Genomic DNA, 20646 nt, shown 5'->3' with positions numbered 1-20646 from the left:
ACGCGACCCGCAGACCGGCTGCAGGGGTCTACCCGCGGTCTGCGTTTAGTGTAAAAACTCAAATGCGGTTTCAGATAAGTTGGCGAAACACACGAACCAAACGGTATGACGGCGTTTTGAAAACGCCGCCCGCACTTATAAGCTGCCCCAAATAGACCCTTATATATCATAAGATTACAATTGTAAATTTTGATACATATTTCTAAGACTATGTAAATAGAGTCTAAGTTACATAATAGTATTTTTTTTTTCTTCTTTTATTAAATTTTCACATAAAAAACAAACTCAAGTTTTACTCCTTATAACTTTTCTATCTATATATACAATTAAAATAATTATTCTATCACTTTATTACTATAAACTTTTCTCTATTAAATGGTACGTAGGGCCAATGCTATCTTGGCACATAACCACGCATGATGTACTGGAAAATGATGGCGAGTTCAGATCTTATTTTAGTGAACATAGAGGTTAATTATAAAATTAATATGTTTCCTGTCCAGCCTATTTGGCTTGTAGGATCCACTTTTCCACCTGTAACTCGCTAGACTACGATAAGTATAGATAGTTAGAGAGACCCAAATATATATATATATATATTATTATATTATAGTGTTATTTTTCGCGACTCTTTTGTTGACATCTGTGAAGTCAGTTCTAAGTCCGTGGGGTCACGGGTTCAAGCCCATCTGAATGCATCTATCTTAGAATTCATTATCGAGTGATTAGACACATGTGGGTGGCTGAAGTCTCGTATCATAGCCTCTAGTCAATATAAAAAAGATAAAGACTGACATTGATTTTTTAATTTGTTTCCTGTAAATTGGAGGCGAAAAAAAAAATATTTTTGTAAAATTTATATAATAAATTTGAAGAAAAAAAAGTAGCGCTAAGAAAACACAGAATCAAACGAAAAAATCGAGGCAACGCGCGTGGAATTCCGCATCTGAGCGCGCAGAAGTGGATTTTTCCGCTATTAAAAATTGCGATTCTCCACTGCTGCCCAGTGGACCCCACTACATTCATTCGTAACCAGTCCTGGTGTTGACTCTCTCTCTCCCTCTCTCTCTCTCTCTCTCTCTCTCTAATAAAGATTTATGATTCATGATTATAAAGTTTTTAGAAATATATTTATAATTAAATATTTTTATTTCAAGTGTTCAATAATAAATTTTTATAAGAGTATATAATTGTTTATGGCTATTAAATACTATGTTAATCCAAAAAATTATTATATTTCAAAATTTGCATGTTATTTATTTTTAAATTTGGTATTAAATTAAAAGCTAAAATCCAATGAGTTTATTTTTAGTTTTTTTTTTTAAATCATATATTTTAAAAATAGTAATGATATGGATGATGTAGAAGATGATTTTGTAATGATAAATTAAGCCCTAATTTCTTCTATTAGGAATCATTTGGTTGCTTGAAGTTAACAATATGTTTTGAAAAACTCTAATTTTTTAGATTTAAGAATTTGGTTTGATCAAGTTAAAAAGCAATACTATTATATAATTTACCTAAGCCTTTAAATTCTCTTAAAAAAGATATTTTATTTTTAACTATAAAAGAAATGGAAACAAAATTATCATTTTTATACTTTTTTTTCTATAAACATGCAACCAAACAAGCCTTAAAAGGATTTTTTTGCATATATTTTAAATCCATTTATCATACTACAAACTCTAATGTACATAAAAGGACAACCAATTCAATGTATTAATATTAAATATCAAGGTTATATTTTTGTTTAAGTAAATAATATAATTGTTATTACCACTCTTAAAATGCTTCAAGCTACATAAACTCCAGTAAGAAGAAAATTACAGTGTTTCGGAGGACCAATTGATATATTGTATAATAAAACTAGATTTGAAAACATCAAACAATGCAACCTATATGGTTCATTTATTCCTCATAGAATGCATGGTAGATACACATTTATTTAAAATCAACTCACATTTATTCTATGTTGTCAATAATAACTTTGAGAATCTTGACTCCCTTGAGATGCAATAGGATCATCAATCTTCACATGCTTGTTAGCGCCATGGTTTAAACTAAAATGGATATGTGGAAAATGTGCCCACTGCAATCATTTGAACATTTGTCAGATTTGCCTAATCATATGTATTTTTTTTTTATTCGAAAGTACATGAAGGTATGAAAATATTTACAGTAACATTATTTCCAAACCTCAAAAGTATTGAATACATTCATGAAGATGCTAACTTTAATAACATTATTCAAGGACAACATGAATATATAAGATGGCATAGAAATTTCTAAGTCAATTTGATCATAGCCGTGTGAACTGACATTTCAATTAAATATCTCTTTCCACTAGGCCAAAAGAAAAATATAAACAAAAAAACTCCTGGTAATTAAGATGCTTTCTATGAGAAAGGAAATTTTTTTTAAGGATCCTCTAATCTTCACAAAGATTAGGATGCTCACATATATGAAAAATTATGTCGCTACAAAATTTTTGAGTTATAGTCACACATTACAAGAAAATATGATTGAAAATTAAATTTTAATGATTTTTTTGTTTTAATTAGACATGAAAGTATACACTTTTATCCCTAAGTATTTATCATCCATTCTCACACATTTAAAAAAAAAAATACAATTATATTATTTTCATGATATAAAAAGTTTAAATTTATGCTTTATGAAAATATGGGTAAATAAAATTTTGTTAAACATGGATATTTCATTCAAATAAAATTTAAACAAAACTCCCACTAAAAAATCCCTTCAATTGCAAATAATATTAGAAGATAGATTCTACTGCATAATAATGAAAAAGGACTAAAGCTTAATGAAACTTTCATACAGGATAGATCATGAAGAAAGTTCCATAAAATAAATAAAATATTCACAAACTATTAACAATTACAATATCTTATAATTAAAGATATGGATCAGGCCTTGGTTTATTGATGCAAACCTCCAATTCCATGCTTAAGTTAATAGGTTCAACCCATTACTCCTTCACTTTTCCATTATTTCTTAGAAAAAAAAAATTTACTAGTGTTATTCATTGTCTTTTGTACCGAAGAATTTGTCCCCATCCATATCTCTTTCTATAATAACATTGTGCCCCTTTTTCATATAGAATAAAATGGGGACATATTATGATCCTTAAAAAAAGAATTAGGCCTTAGCCTAGTTATTCATACATTTATTACTATCCATAAGATCGCGGGTTCAAATATTACCATTCACTTGCTGATTTACCTTTATCTTTTGAAAAAAAAAAGTTAAAATATTGACTATTATCTTTTGAACCAAAAAGTTTGTCATCTTATATTTATCTTTTTATTATGAGTTTTATACCCCTTTAATATATAATACATGATGATAATTTAATATGCTTAAGAAATATCTATAATTCAAGAGGATCAACTTTAAATTTTGAGCCAAATTGATACGGTTAAGTCATTAATTGTTGCAATTACCCCTAACTCATCTCATGTTGCTTATAATATTTTTTCATCAATTACTTTAATCTTGAAGTTGTTTTTTTCTATCTCCATCATTAAATCATTAGATTTTAGAGTTCTCATAGATATTTGTTCGCCATTAATCATTAGATTTTAGAGTTCTCATAGATATTTGTTAGCCATTAATCATTAGCTTTAAATAACCGACAATGCTCAAATTCATTCAAGCCTTAACATATCTACATTTACTTTAAAATCATTCATCTTAGCATTTCCTCGGGAGAGATGAGATGGACTTCAATTATCAATCAATAATGGGAACTTAATCATCATATACTTAATATATCTCATCAAAATTTGGTCATTTTATAATATCATCTTTAAAATCTTTTTATTAGAAAATGGCATACCCTTGGGCTCATAATTAGATTACTTCAAGGGATCTTCTATAATGTGTAGATGTAGAAGGGAAACAAAAAGCAACATAAAAAATCCCCATTCTTTGCTTAGAGCTTCAAATAAATTTTGTTGAGAGTAGTAAGTCTTTTAAATGAATATAAACTTAAGATAGATTTTCCTTTGGAGTAGTTTGTCGATTAATTTTATTCTATTTTTTCTCTTTTATTTTTTATCTATCTTTTACTTTGACACATTGATATTCTCTTTTATTTTATTATCCTTTTTATATGTTGATAAGAAGCTTAATTAATTTCTATAATTTTATATTTATTAATAAATTTATTTTTTGAGCTGTAAATTAAACACTCCAAGAGGATCAATAAGAATCAGAATCCTTGAAGTGATTATGATTCCATGTCAGCAAACAAATTTTATAGTTATAGAGCACATGAGCAATACGTAGACTCTATGATCCATAACATTTTGTCATAAATTTTCTTCATCACCTTCCTATACTTTGAGGAAAGAATCATTTTGGGACCATTATATTCAAGGGATTATCATAATCACTATTTTTTAAGAAAATCAAACTGAGAATTAAATATAATAACCTAGTTTCATGTATACCATGGACACTTATATGAGATGTGTAACACTACTTGGATTGTGAGTTTGTACCATGATGACAATAAATCCTCTAACTAAATAGAAAGAACAAGTTTGAAAAAAGGATAGAACTATTGTAATCTCAAAATAGCTACCGTAAAAATTGATACTTTCCCTTAAGTTATTTGGGATTTGTAAATCTAATCAGTAATAACTTCGGGGCACCATCTTGAATATTAAGCCTTTCTTGCAAAGGAAAGGTGAAATATTAATTTTATTAATATTAATTGGCCATGACAGACCTACACAATAGGAAAAAGTGCTAAAATTGACAAAGAAATTGATGGCTTTTTACCCGCCAAAAAATTGGTCAAATTACCCACAATTTAACGACAGTTTTTTATCATAGTTATTTGTGATTGCATTACTACAACATATAACATTGCTTATCAACAATATTTTATTTTTTAAATGTTTTTAATTATAACCGACACAATAACTCATCAGTTATAAATAAATATTAACTGATGACTATAGTTTGTCTGTTATCTTCGAACTCACAATCTGGCGGGGTTTTAATCGATGCATTTTATTATTAAGTGACGGGAACGACCATTAGTAATGGTTTTAATAATCGACGCAATAAAAGCTATTATTAAGCTATCAGAACTAATTTTATATCCTGCCTGAAATTTCCTCTCTCCCGGTCTTGCTCTATTCTTTCTTTTTGACCTCTCATCTTCTTGACCTGAAGCCCTCGCCTCTCCCTAATACCCTTGCATGTTCCTCTCAAATTCCACCAAAGCCATCACCTTCGTCCCAAAAGCCCTCATGATAATATCAGATTAGAAGCTAGTTGGGAATGCAGGAGCAGGATCACTGTTTACAGTGATTGGAAACTTCTATTTTTCTCCTCCTTCCACTCCTCTACTACCCCAAATGACTGAGGAATTTAATTTGTTATCTTCATTTTCATTTGCTTTGAAGAATGTATTTAGGGTTTAGAGTTTAGCAACTGAAGGTTTGCCAAATATTTTCCTATTTCAAATGTATTTGCTATGAATTTAGCTCGAAGATTTATTTGAATTTTGGCTTAAATCGAGATCAGATTGAATTTTCCTCGAGCATACCCCAACTCGAATCAAAATTAGATTGTTAACAATATATGACTGTTAATTTAGCAAATTTATCTCGAAGATAGTTAATCGCTCAAAAATTGATTCAAATTTTGGCTTGGATTGAGATCAGATCAAAATAAACGAGCCGAGCTACAAGCCAAAATTTTGGATAAAAAATTTTTAGCGGATTTTGAGCTAACCCAAATCGGCTTGAAATCAAATCGTTAATAGCCCTAATTACATTAGGAATCAGCTTTAAGCATATGTTTTGTTTTATTTATAGATGCTCGTACTGGACATTTATAGGAGAATGCACTTTGGTGTGTTCTTTTTGTCGGTGATATGCTTCTTGTAGATAAGACTAGAGAAATAGTTTTGGAAAATAATAAATTATGGAGGTCGATATTGGAGTCTAAAGTCCTTTGATTGAGTATATCTAGAACTGAATACTTGAAATATAATTTTAGTAATAGTAGCTCTAGTGGTAGAGTTGTAACTATATGAGATCAACTCATTTGAAAGGTGTGAACATTTTAGATATCACGAGTCTCTTGTTCAAAGTGATGGTGATATAGATGGGAATATGATTAATTAGTAGATTTCAAGTTGGTTGGTTGAAGTGGAGGAATACATCCGGCCTATTGTGTGATAGAAAATACTGCTTTGACTTAAAAAAATTTTATAAGATGGTGATGAGACCTGCAATGTTCTATGGTGTGAAATAATGGCCTTTAGATTAAAAAGTTGTTCAGTTGAAAGCAAGATTTAGTTTGAATGGGTTATTATAAATCCTACAAATCCAGAATTATCAAATCCTGAGGTTAGTAGGATTTAGTTCAAAAATCGATAATCAATCATAAATTAATTTTAAGTTTGACTCTCACATGAAACTCGAGTTGAAATAAACACACTAATGTACGAGCTAAACTTTGGACCAAATTTATTTGAAACCTACATATCAAATTTATTTGGAACTTACATCATCTCAGCTCAAAGCCAGGTCGTTTAACATCTTAATATGTTAGTTTTGTTGAATATCATTAAAGAGTTGGACATTGACTCACAATTGATTATGGTGTCTCCCTTTAATAGTGCATGCCACTGAAGCTGCACGAGCCCACTCACTGATGTATGTTTTTCATATTTTATCTCCAAGTGAAAAGCCAATCGCAAATACAATTTACTAACTTTGCACTTACAGAAAAAATGTGAACAAAATATACTCATGCATGAGTTGGTGTAGCTGTGGTAACAAATAAGATTAGAGATAAAATATTGATAAATATTGAACGATTATCGATCTTCAACAACCCTAATAGCCTTAACGTACTAATTTCGAGCTTAACAGTTGTCGGCTCTAAAGAAATCTGAGTTAAAATTAAAATTTGTCAAATTCTGAGAAATAATTATTGTGTCGTATTAAGAAAAAGTAATTCTGAGGGTTTATTTAGACTTCATGATATCTTTTGCTAATATTATCTGCAACTGTAGTTACTACAATCTTATCACAAACATATTTGTTTTGTATTTTATTTCTAACTGTAAACTCTATCAGAGAACTAAACATTCTCGTCGGCTCAGCCCCTTATACGATTGACTTAATACCTGGAAAAATGTTCTTAGAAGAAAATATTTCATATGATATAAGAGTTTTCACTGTATCCTCTAGCGTGAAGTCTAATTTTTATAACCAGAATGGAAATTCATTTTAAAATCTAATTTGTCAATTTCAAGATGAAAATTCACATTAAAATCTAAATTTCATCGCCACAATTCCCATTTTGGAAATGCAAATTAAATTTTGAAGTGAATTTTCATTTTGGAACTGATAGCTTAGATTTCGATTTGAATTTTCATTATTACTATGGAAATTAGACTTCACACTTGAGGTTGCAGTGAAAACACTTACATCTTATAAAATTTCTCCACATGTGCAATCAATTGCATATGAGGTTTGTGACAAGTGTGATTAGTGTTATGATTGGCTTTCCATGTGAAAAATAAAATGAGAAAGAAATAAACTCATGCAGGTGTGGTGCAGCTATGACGACAGACAATATAAGATGTACAACAAGTCGGATCTTTTGACATTTTAGTAATGTTTGTTTCATCAACTATGATTATTTATTGAACATTGATTATCAATCCATTTGGACAACCCCTTCCAATATTGTATGTCACTGTAGCTACACTAGCCTTCATACAGATATGTGTCTATCATCTTTTATCTCCGAATGAAGAGCCAATCATAAACCTAAGCATCCTCGTCCCCGCAAACTTTTAACTATACTATTAAAAAAAATGTGAAGTGCTCTAGTAAGAGTTGTTGAGACAAGAATACTTAGATGGATAAGTGGCTTCACACTTATAGAGAATTTGTGAAAAAGTATACTCCTGAAAGGATTGTTATAGCTATAGTGACAACCAAGATTAAATAAAATAGATAAATGTTTGTCAATAATCAATCTTTGACAGCCCTATCAGCCTCAGCAGACTATTAACATTCAGAGTTCAAAGTTATCTAAACGTTCACTCCTTTTAAAATACGTTAGAAGAATACCATGATAAAATACAATGTGAATGTCATACATAGAAAAAAAATTTCTTTAATAATATTTTCAACACTGTGATGGATGTTAATGAAAAAATGAAGGATAACTTGAATCACAAAAGTGAAACTAAATAGAATATATGCTAAATTTGATCATTTCATTCTAGCACGATAGGCGAGTCAGATTTACTGTCTTTGATATCCACATAGAGCAAGAGATAATGTTGATTAGGTGGTTTTCATTTTGAGTAAACCAAGCGCCACCATTAATATTCATAGTAGCATTGAACCTTCTCATCAAGAAATTGAAATGATAAGTTTCTTTTTTTCATTTGGTGTAATCAATGAAGAGCTCAATCTAGAGGTTGCTCCTAGTGAATACAAATAAATTGATCTTGGTGATCAGTATAACTTCGACAATGCATTTGCAGAAGAGAGCATGACTACATCTTCCAGCCACTCTTAAGACCATGTTGAGTAAGATGAGCAAGTTTATTGTACCTTCCATCTAACTTCCTATTTCTGTTTATTAGGTAGTTTTCTATTTTTTATTTTAGTAGTACCTCGCACTTTACCGTTTCATCTAATTGTCTATTGCATACTTATGTATTTTATGTTTATTACATATAATTCTATTTTATTTTATTACATAGTATGTGTTATGTGCATTAATTAATAAATTATTATTCTTGTTACAATTGTTGACTGGAGGAAGGGGGGGGTCTCCCCCACTCGGGAGGAGGGGGATGCACAACACCATTTGACCAAGAAGAACGTCAGAAGAGACCGCTCGACTTCGACACCCACTCCCACACTCAACCCACCCTTATCTCAACCATGAACAACGTCATTACCCCCACCTATGCACTCGTTCCTGCCCTCAAACTCACCCCCACCACCGCCCCGACCCTCACCTCAATACTCACCTCTGCCACCACCCTCACCTCAATACTCACCCCGACCTCACCTCCGCCACCACTCCCATTGTAACACCCACCCCCACCCAAAGCCTACTGCTACTGCTACACCCACGTTTACCTCCACCATGACTACAGTCGAGTTGAATGCATCAGTGGCTCATTCTATCTCTATCAGGCAGAAGTTGACAAGCAATAGCTACTGTTTCTAGCCTGTCAGCAACATGTAAGTTTTTTTTATAATATTATCAGAATGTTTTTTATTTTTTCAATTGAATATAAAACTAAGAAATTATTGTTTTAAGGTTCTACCCACCAACCCAGACTATTCATGCCATTTAGAATATCATTCAGAGCATATATGACTTAACATACTTCTCATGGAAGGAGATCCCGATAGTCATTTGAGATCTTTGGTTTTAGAAGTTTGAGGTAAGTATCGTTCACAAATAAATTAAGTTATTTTTATTAATTTATCAATTAAACATAATCCCTATAATATTTACAGAAATAATTCTCATGATGTCTTGAGCATGAGACACATCCGACACAACTTCAAGTGCAAAGGCAGTGATTGTCTCTGAGACATGTGTGGCAATATCCAAAAATTGCGACAGCATCCACTGTGGCTCGAAGATGATGTTTTTGTCATGTTGCTTATATCATGGGATTCTCTAGACTAGCAGAAGAAGAGGGATCGGGTAAAGCAGAATAGAATGTTGGACAGTGGAGGCATGGGGCCCTCCAAGCACACTAGTGGGTTCTCTGACATACAGAATACAAGCAAAGATTGGTGAGATTTTATACATTCTACGATGTGGAGATTGGACGAGAGCCCTCGTTCGCCGATGTACATGAGCGCACTCATAGGAGGCGGTCCAACCAGTCCTGGATCGATGACAAATCTCGTGCGACCCAAGCAATTGACAAGCTAATCTAGTTTGATGTTAATGCATGCTAGCACTAACTGAATGTAACTACTTTTATTTGTAGGAGAGATTCCAACAGCTAAAGAAGAATTGATCCTAGTTGTTGGGAGGTATTATGATCCATGAGTGTGATCCTTCCGAGTGCGACCTGTGGAGCGCGACTGTTGAAGGGAAAAAGAAGTGTCGAGTCTATGGGCTCAGGTTGCAGAGGTTTGCCTATGACGCTCACCCCTCTACCAGTGCATCTGCAACTTCTACCTCTACCACACAGAATAAGGAGATCTATAGGCGTGTTGCAGAATTCTCTGCTGAGATGGAGGCCCGCTTCTCTCAGATGAGGTCGGAGCTGGAGGCCAACATGGAGGCCAAGCTGAAGACTGAATTGGATTCCTTCTAACAATGAATGAGACAGTATTAAAGGAGGAGGAAGCAGTGAAGACCAATGAGGATTAGGTTGACGAGATAGAGGAGGATGATTAAGAGGAGTTTTTTATATATAGTTTATGTACATTTAGACATATATTTTTTCTGTAAGCAGTGATAAACATATTTTAAAATAAATGCATTTTATTTATTTCATTATTTGATTGGATAATTTACTGTTTGACAACTATATTATTTCATTAAATGTTTGGGATTGTATATAAAATATTGTGATAGTAGATGTGGTAATGTAAATATGAAAGAAAGAATTTATTTTTTTTTTCTTATACTACATGTTTTCAAAAGATTAACATCGGTTTTTCGACGGTTTTAAACTTATCAGTAAGCAAAACTTATGGCTAGTCATGGACATCTTTACCGACACATAACCAATGACTCAAGGTGTGTCACACAAAATTACGGACGCTACACTTTTCGGATAGTTAAACCATCAGTTATAAAAAAAAAATGCATAAACAATACTTAACCGACGATTTTTCCCTGGGCCAAAAAATGACGAGCGCGAAAGTTTTCTGCCAGTTAATCCGTTGATTACAAAAAAATGACGCATAAACGATGTATAACTGAAGGTTTTACCTGCTTCAAAAAACCGAAGGGTGCGACACTTTTCCGATGTATATGTCATCGTTATTACCAACGAAAGAACTATCGGTTATATGAACCGACGATTACCGGCGACTCGAATTTTCTTGAAAAATGGTACGACATTAAATTGTCAAACAACAATCAATAAATTTATCTCGTCTAAATATCGATCGGTTTTAGAATTACTGACAAGTGTTTTATCTACGAGCTTAAAACCATCGGTAATATTAAAAACGACAGTTTTTCTTATCACAACCGATAGAACGTGTCCGTCGGAAAAAACCTAAAGTCCTATAATGATGCTTTACTTCATTATCATGCTATTGATATCCCTCATCTCTTGCTATAAGGGGATGGCATAACTTGCACTTTCTGTATAATTAAAAAAAAATTATGTTATCAGCAAGCACTTTTTGAAGCATCTAAATGTTTATATGTTTGTATTTTCAATTAATAATACAACTTGAAATGATTCTCAACGTGATGATCATGAAATTGAAAATGCTATGAAAATATTAAAAGTATTTTTAAGAGAAAATTTTGGTGAGTATCCATTATTTTTTAATCTCATATAAATATAACGTTAAAGGTTTACAAAGCATCTAACACTTAACTAAAAGCTTATCACATATGTTAGAGAGAGAATGGTCATAGCTAGACCAATTTTTAGTGTTCAACCAAAAGTTGTTGTATCTAAGAAAAGGGTATTATGGTGGTTAAAGAAATAAAAAACTAACTTATTATATGAATACATGATGAGGAAATAAGGTAAGGAATACTCTAGTTGGTGGCTGCAAAATTTGAAGCACTTTATTGTGAATAAATATTAAAAAGCTTGAATGTACTAAGCTAACCTTTTGTAGTAATTTTCTTGAATGAATCAACTTTTCAATGCCAATAATGAAGTATTTTAAAGCTTTTAGTGGCTAGATGTTAGAAAATAAATAAATCCATCATAATACAACATATCTATCTTGAGTTTTGTTCCATATATCTTAAGAAAACATCTATATTTTATATGAAGGTAAATTTCATTTGAACTTGAATAAATGGATCCTTAAGCTTAGAAAGAAAATTTATTTTGATATGATGGGAGATTTCTTACTTTCATCAAGTTGGGCCATTATTCATATATATATAATTAATGCATAATAGATGAAAATCATTACTGTAAAATGCTTTTATTTGCAAAACATTTTGAATAATCATATTTCTCATTATAGAGGAAAATAAGGACATGTCCATGATGAATAAAATGGCAAGTGAGAGCAAAAAAAAAAAACTTAATGTTTGTGTTCCAACCGTAAATATGTTAAATAGCATCAGATTTGGTGTCAATTTTTATTTTAGCATCAGGTTTGTACGACGCTAACATGTTCTCTGTAGTGCATGTTCATGTCTTAAATCTTTTAATAAACATATCTTCAACCTCTATAAACATATCATTGATGATTTGATGGAAATAATATGTCAACATGTATATGTCAAAAGTTTTGATGCAAATAGGATTATTTAGGATTTCAAAAAATACCAAAAACTAAATGCCATTGATTCACTGTTATCTAAACAAAAATACACTCGTTTTTCATATAACATTGCCAATGAAAAAATATGTAAATTTATGATGATTGGTTGAACATTTTTCCAAAAATTTCAGTAAATGGAGGCCATGCACTCATAGTCAATTTCAAATGGAAATAATACTATTTAGCAAAGGTTTCATAATACTTACATTCTTTGCTGCAGCACTGAAGGCCTCCCTATGGCTTATGTCTGGATTGGTGGTTTTTAGTCTTCTTATCTCCTCTCTTTTACATATACAAGCAAATCAATACAGCTTATTGATTAAAAGAATTTTAAATTTATGTTTGCATTGTAATTGATGATTTGAATATACACATAACTTACTTGATAAATCTATTATATGCTGAAGGAACACGTTGCCTCTTCTCTGATACTGTTTATTTGAAAGACAAAAGGGCTTGATAAGTAGTGATAAAATTTGAGCACGATTTATTTTTATTTATATAGTTATAAATCCTTGGCATGCATGTGAATACAATAAATTATTAATATTACTATTATTATTATTATTATTATTATTATTATTATTATTATTATTATTATTAAACATATATAAGGGAATAAATTAAATGAATACAATGAAGTATACTTCAAAATTTCCTGTGATGACAAGTGAGATAGTAACATGTAACATTATTGCTTTGTATATTATACATTAGTCAAAAATACTTTCAATCTCTTTAAATTTATTTTTAAAAAAAACCTTTTTTTTTAATTGTTCTATGCTTAGATGATTTTTTTTCAATACTATTATAAATATCATAATAAGCAACTTCTAATCATGTTTTTGTCAAGCAAAGTTCTAATTTTTCTCCTTATTTTTGAATTGACATGTCTACAAATTGTTGCATGTTTTTTTTAGCAAAATGAACATTTTATTCATGTCATTTAGAGTTTCAATTTTTTTAACAAAAAATTAAAATAAAAAACTAAAAAACAAATAGCGCAATTATAAAACAAATCAAATAAGTTTTATTTCAAATCAAAATATAAGCAAAAAAATAACAATAAAGTATAAAACTTCAAAAATTAATTTAATGAGCATAATTAAAAATGATAAAATGATGATCTAGATACATCTCAATTCTTAATTACTTACCATGAGTTGGTATTTTGTCTGGCTGGTTATTGCCCATCGAATCAAAGAGTGAAATCTTGTTGCATCTTGAAGATGATTCTCGTTCCAAATGTAAGCCATCAGGCCCAACATTGTGGCCCTGAAATTTCTTCCCAAGAAGCATAATTAAAAATAATATTTAAATTGGAATCTTGCTTTTGTCTGCAATGCATAAAATAGGATTTGATATTATGTTCAAAGGACATATGTGCGAAAAATTATTCAGTGCGGACACCGCATGCAGAGATATTTGCGGTGTCTGATTTTCACCGTCGATCACGACTTCGGTGGGATTTTTTTTTTGTATGCGGTGTCCACACGGAATAATTTTTTTTTTGTATGCGGTGTCCGCATGGAATAAGTAGGTCCAACCGAAGCCGTAATCGACGGTGAAGATCAGACACCGCATGCATCTTTGTATGTTGTGTCCGCACGGAATAATTTTTTCTGACAAGCTTAAAAAACTCAAAGCAGCTCTCTGCACAAATGTTAATATTTCTCCATAAAATGCTATATATATATAATGAACCAAAGAAAAAAAAAGGAACTTTCTTAGCATTTTCTCAGTTCTTTGGAAAATAAAAGGCATATGATGTTTTCAAATCAATGTAAGCATTTTTTTCACATCATAAAGAATAGATTAAGCCACTCTACACATTGAATGAACAATATGCAAATTAGGTTTTTCTTAGGCTGCCAATATGCTTGAAACATAAACCATAACTAATCCACATTTGTCTGTTCCCTACTATTAGAGTCCTCCTCCCATATGAAAACAAACAATATTTATTTTTGCAAATTAGTGATTCTTGAGGAAATAATTAAATTTATTATATGTAAATTATCTTTCCACAAAAAATATTTATGTACAATGCTTTGAATAGCCTGTCTCCTACTCTACCCAACCCCTTCCCTTGCTGCTGCCACCATCTTCACTGCAGCTCTACCACTTCTATGGGAGCTACATTGGTTGGTTTTTATCGTTTGACTAGAAGCTCAAGTTTTGTGATTTTTTTTTTTTTTATAAATTAAAATGATTTTAGCTTAGAAAATAATTTTTATTTTCACTATTATATTTACAGTATTTACTATTCTATTACATATCATATCTATGTCTATATTTTTTAATTTTATCACATATTTACTTGTTACTATAGCTTTTGAGCTAAAATCACCATTTTTTTTACTAATGCTACTGAATATTAATCAGTGATAATTTTATTCTGAAAATGTGTACGAAAACATTGCTACAATCTTAGCTTTTTCATACAGCACCTTTTGATTATTGTGTAATTAAATGATTTAATTAAATACTTTTTGCCTTTTAACTTATTAATCCATAAAATCAAGCGCTACATTCTTATCGCTGCAGTGTTGGTCTTATTGGCTCCCATGCAAACTCTCTGCACCAAACAAGAAGCCATCTCTCCATATGACCTCAGAGCATCTTATATTTGTCTTTTCAAAGATTTTTTAGTTATTTTTTTTGGGACATACTTTTCATTTTTGATGAATTGTCTTAAGCGCGTTGTATACCTTGTGAGTGGGCTGCTTGCACCCATACACTAAAAGCTTTGCATCTTCCTTTTCATTAATGAAATTACCTTCGGATTTATATATATAAATGTAAAAAAGAGTGACTAAATGTTATTTTACTCGCTCTTTCATAAGAAAAAAATGTATGCAACTAACAATATTAGGATTTACAGTCCAAAAGTTGTTTAAAAAAATATTACAACTCAAAACTATTATACTTATTTTAACATTTATCCCATTCAATGATATTATTTCATTATATTTTCTTATAAGCATTCCAAAGTTATGAATAGGAGAGTTAATAATTAGAACCTGAAGGTCAAGAAATCCTGCAGGTACTGACTGGAGAAAACCTCCCATATTTACTGAAAGTAAATTGGAACAGTGCCCGCACCTCACTGTCATAATGGAGCACATATTGATTCCAGGCACACTCACCTGAAGAAGTAAAGTATTCAAAAGATATTATATTTGTATTCAGGAGCAAGCAAATAAGCACAGTGCTGCTTTACATCCAACTTTATTTATGTCTGACAAGCTAGATTTAAAAAAAAAAAGAAAATATTTCAATGCCAATGTATTATTAATAAAGAATGATGCAAATTGGTAGATGTTGAATCATTTTGAAACGTAGAGTCTCGTGTTATTTGTGAGTACATGCAACACGATAGTTGTCCGGATATCTTGAAGAAGGCGGATCAAAATTATAAACCCATTATTAATTGTTTTTTGTTTTATTCATATTCTGATCAGGAACAGCTACAGAGTGAAGTAATTAGGGTTGCATGAAGAAGCTGCAATTTGAATTTTCTACTGTTTCCAAGGTTTTTAATCAGCACCAGTGGTGTATTTAGTATACTACTTAATAAAATTAGAGTAATGAAAGGTGAAACGTTTCATAAATTAGTTAAATCGAATGAAAGTGAAATCTAGAAAAAAAAATATATTTGAACCAACTAAGGGCCCGTTTGGGGCAGCTTATAAGTGAGGGAGAGTTTTTGAAAACGCCGCGCTACTGTTTGAATTGCACGTTTTGTCCGCTTATCCGAAAACGGGGTTGGTTTTTTATACTAAACGCAGGACGCAGGTCGAACCACGCAGTAGACCCGCGGGCCGCGTTTCAAGATAAACTACTTATCCAGAAACGCACAAACTGCCACAAAGATATTATAAATTTAACATTTTGCCTAAGATAGTTAAGACTTATAATTATATTTAAAAATTTAAAATTTCATTTCTTTTTCTTTTCTTTAGATAAAATCTTTAAAAATAAAATTAACTTAAGAAATTTTGTAATTTGCTTAATTTATTTTCTTTTTAATAGAATTTAATTTCCTTATCTTTTTTATTATTCAGTTTTTGAGATTTTTATTGGTTTAATGAATATTTAAGCTAAATCTAAAACTGGAAGACTGAAGATTAAAGTTTTTAAAACAAAAAATTCTAATTAATATTTAAAACTTAATTGAATCAATCAAATATCAGTTTTGATTTGATTATTTATTTTGGCCAAACAATGCACATACCTACAATTAAATTACTAATTGTTTTCATTTTTTTTTATCATTTATAAGGTAGTATTGTCATATTACTTAGTGATTTTATCTTACTAGAATGTAGTCATAGGTCACTAGCTACAAACATAAATTTAAATTTAGGATTGATATGAAACTTAATGTTTTCTTTTTTATCCTTCAATGTTGCATTAATTCTTGGACTTAAGTTGCTAGCTAGAATCAAGTGAACATTTAATGCATAAATCAAATCATCATGAGGATAAATAGAATAAATATAATTTATTTACTTAAAATTCTATTGTTTTAATCCTTTTGAATTGGACTTCTTGTTTAAATATTTTTTATTAATATCTCATTTATTGACATTTGTTTTGCAAAACTTTAAATTTACTTTATTCTCACTTTGAAGTTATTAAAGCCAAAAGGCTTCTAGTACCTTGCGTCGAATATTTCATGACATTTGCATCAGAATTAGTGCCCTATTTGTGTCGAATATTTCATTGGTATAAGAGTTTCGGAAATGACAAAATTTCTTTTGGATTTGTGATGGATTTTGCGTTAACTTTGGGTCGAAAAAAAAATGTTGCAAATACTACTTGTTAGCTTCAAATTAAATAGACACAAATTCATGCAAATTCCATGCAAATAACCTAATTTATTATGCACGTGCGCCTCAATTTCACTTTCTCTCCTCATCCCGCTCATCCCCCCTCTGTCTGAAAGCATCGTCTCCCCCTCCCGTGCGTCACCTCTTCTCTCATTACCTCTCTCTCTCCCTCTCTCTCACGAGTGCGTTGGCCTTCAGGAAGAACCTTCAAAATACAGTGGCCATTAGAGCTAGCTGGGAATGTGACGTACGTGTGGCTTACAGAGACTACCGAAACTTCTGAAGTTCTCATCCTTTTGCTTCGCTCGAACGTGAATAGGTATGTATCTTTTTTTTTTTTTGCTTTAGTTATGAATGTTCTTACGGGACATTTATAAAAGACTGCACATTGGTGTATGCTTTTTGTTGATTATATCGTTCTTTTGAATAGTTATACAAAAAGTTCACATAAACTTTAAATTATGAAGGTTAACCATAGAGTTTAAAATTTTTCGTTTTAGTAAATCTAAAACTAAATATATTAAATGCAATTTTATTAATAGTGGATCTAATGGTGGGGTTATAACAATGGATGATCAAGTCGTTGTAAGGAATGAGCACTTTAGATATGTCGGGTCAACTGTTGAAAATAATGATGATATGGATGAGGATGTTATTAGGAAAATTCAAGTTGGATGGTTGAAGTGAAGGAATGCATAAGTCTTAATGTGAGGGTTAAGTTGAATGCATAAGACCTATTAAGTTAAGGTGGATGAGTGGCTTTACACTTAGAGACAAATTTTGAAATGAATATATCCATGAAAAGGTTAGAGTAGGTCCAACGACATACAAGATTAGAGAGTGTCAACTTAGATGATTTGGTCACGTCAAATGTTGACTATCTGATGACCAAAATAGGAGAGTAGATGTTTCAGTTTTGACTTATTTTAAAAAAGATAGATGTTTCAAATTTGACACTCAATAAGATATAATGGAGAAAAGAGATTCATTTGGCCGATTACACTTAAATTTTCATACACATAAGCTTCATATTTATATCTCCCAAGTCTTTCATTTTTATTTTTAGTAGTATAGTTATACTCATTTGTAAAATTACATATATGTTGCAGATAGATATCCATAATTTGAGAGCTTGGATGTATAACAAATTATTCATGGATGAAAAGGACTCACAAATGAGTTCTTGAATGACGTTGATGAACTCGTGCAGGTAGCATCACAATTGCCCATATATCGTTCTGAGGGTAAGTTGATGCTAAACACTTCTGCCACTCAAAGAAGTTAAATAGGATCTTATCGCAAAGGATTCAAACCTAATTATTGGTATTGCACATGGTGAGCAAGAACCTAATGCTCAATTCGATCAAGGAGGTGCCTCGCCAAGTTTTGCCCCCGTTCAAAGGAATTTTATTCTGGTACATATGAAAAAATGGTTCATGATGCTCAGAGCGCTCAATTTGTTGGAAGCGTTCAACACGAACTTGAAACACCAAATAAAGAATCACAACAATTCCATGACTTATTGAATGCTTCACAATAAACTTTATGTGATGGTTGCACTATACATATAGATTTATCAGTGGCGCTGAGAATGTTGACCATCAAATCTGATTTCAATTAGTTGATAACTTTATCGAAAAAAAACTTAGTCTGCAGAGAATTTAATGTTGGATTACCTGTACATAATGAAAAAATTAGTTTCAAAGTAAGGGTTACAATGGGAGAAGATTGATTTATTGTGTTAATGGATGCATGATCTATTACAAGGCTGATGCAGTCGAAAAGACTTGTTGATTTTGTGATAAAAATAAATTCAAACAAAGAGGAAAAAAGAATAAAAATAAAGAAATACTCCACATAAGCATCTCTTTTATTTTCTCCTCAACTCGACTTCAGAGAGTATTCGCTTAGATGTGTATAATCCCACACATGACTTGGCACAGTACTAGATGTGTTGATGCTAACTCGATAAGACAGTCATCACTTGGTGAGGGGTGAAGACATTTTGACCGTACTTACCCAGATTTTGCAGCTGAAGTATGCAATGTTAAACTTGGGTTTTGTGCGGATGGCTCCATCCCGTACAGTCACGCTGCAATCGCATACTCATGCTAGCCAATGATCATCACGCAGTACAATTTGCCCTTCGATATGTGCATGACCGTGTCGTTCTTATTTTTTATGTTGATCATACAGATCAATATAGCCCGTTGGGGAAAATTGAAGTCTGCTTACAACCTTTGATTGAAGAGCTTCAAATGTTATAGAAGCTGGGTGTGCTTATGTATGACATCGCTACAAAGTAAAATTTTCAACTGAGAGCAGCTCTTATGTGGACAACTAGTAATTTTCTGGCCTATGGGATGCTAGCTGGTTGGAGCACAGCCGAAAAATTGGCTTGTTTTTGCTGCAAGGATATGTCAATGGCATTTGCTCTAAAATATGGTAGGAAAGGCAGCTGGTTTAACTGCAACCGAAAATTTATAAACAACAATCACCAATTTAGAAGGAACAGAGATTCATTCTTCAAAACAAGGGTTGAGAGATCAAGTCCACCCTCCAGGATTACAGGAGTTGAAATATTTGAGATGATCAGTGAAGTCCTAAAGATCATCAAGAGACCAAAGCTAGCTTCAACTCGTCTTCCCGATTTCAGTGTCACGCAAAATTGGATGAAGCGCAATATATTCTGGGATCTTCCGTACTGAAAGAATAATCTATATTATCGATGTTATGCATTCCATTTGGCTTATATATCAAAGGTTTTCTCCTTTAGTATCTCTTCTTAAAAATTTTTATATTACTTGCCTTATGCCCATTAATAAATAATTTGAGATAGGCTTTTGTCCTTAACAAAAATAAAATCAACCTATTAACTCAAATGAGAGATTTGATTTTATCCTTCTAAAAAAAATTAAGAATAATCCTATGACGCTCTAGTTTTAATTTACTTTCCTAAAATTCATAAAAAATTATGAATCAAAATACCTTATTTTCATTTGCCTTAATATTTGGTCTTCCATTGAAGGAATCGTCAGATTAACTAAATATTGATATATCCAAAAATTGGTATGGAAATTATTATGGTTGAGGTTAAAGAAATTTGATTAGTTTTGAAGAATTGATTTTGATAATACCTAATTTTCTACATGCACGTTACTAAAAAAAATGACTATAATATGTCAAAGTTCTTTGAATATTATCTAATGATCATAAAGAACAACTTTTAAAATCTTCAATTGTATTCATTTGAATTAAGAATACTGTTAGGGGTGTAAACGAGCCGA

At 31.3% G+C, this 20646-nt stretch overlaps 1 protein-coding gene across 2 annotated transcripts in view; it reads right to left on the bottom strand.

The window, feature by feature from the left end:
- Nucleotides 1-1797: 1797 nt before the first annotated feature.
- Nucleotides 1798-20646, bottom strand: part of LOC110020496 (protein YABBY 2-like) — a 27417-nt gene continuing 8568 nt past the window's right edge. The window contains exons 2-6 of one of the 2 annotated variants that reach the window (XM_020718618.1): nt 15548-15673; nt 13682-13808; nt 12907-12955; nt 12731-12806; nt 1798-2089 (exon numbers count right to left, since the gene is read on the bottom strand). In XM_020718618.1, the coding sequence (XP_020574277.1) occupies nt 1976-2089; nt 12731-12806; nt 12907-12955; nt 13682-13808; nt 15548-15673 (492 nt within the window). In that variant the 3' untranslated portion in view covers nt 1798-1975. The remainder of the gene's footprint in view (nt 2090-12730; nt 12807-12906; nt 12956-13681; nt 13809-15547; nt 15674-20646) is intronic. The other variant, XM_020718619.1, reaches the window with a different exon arrangement.

Source organism: Phalaenopsis equestris, unplaced genomic scaffold, assembly GCF_001263595.1.
Source record: "Phalaenopsis equestris unplaced genomic scaffold, ASM126359v1 Scaffold000098, whole genome shotgun sequence".
In the NCBI taxonomy this organism is placed as follows: domain Eukaryota; kingdom Viridiplantae; phylum Streptophyta; class Magnoliopsida; order Asparagales; family Orchidaceae; genus Phalaenopsis; species Phalaenopsis equestris.
This window is presented reverse-complemented; position numbering and strand designations above follow the sequence as displayed.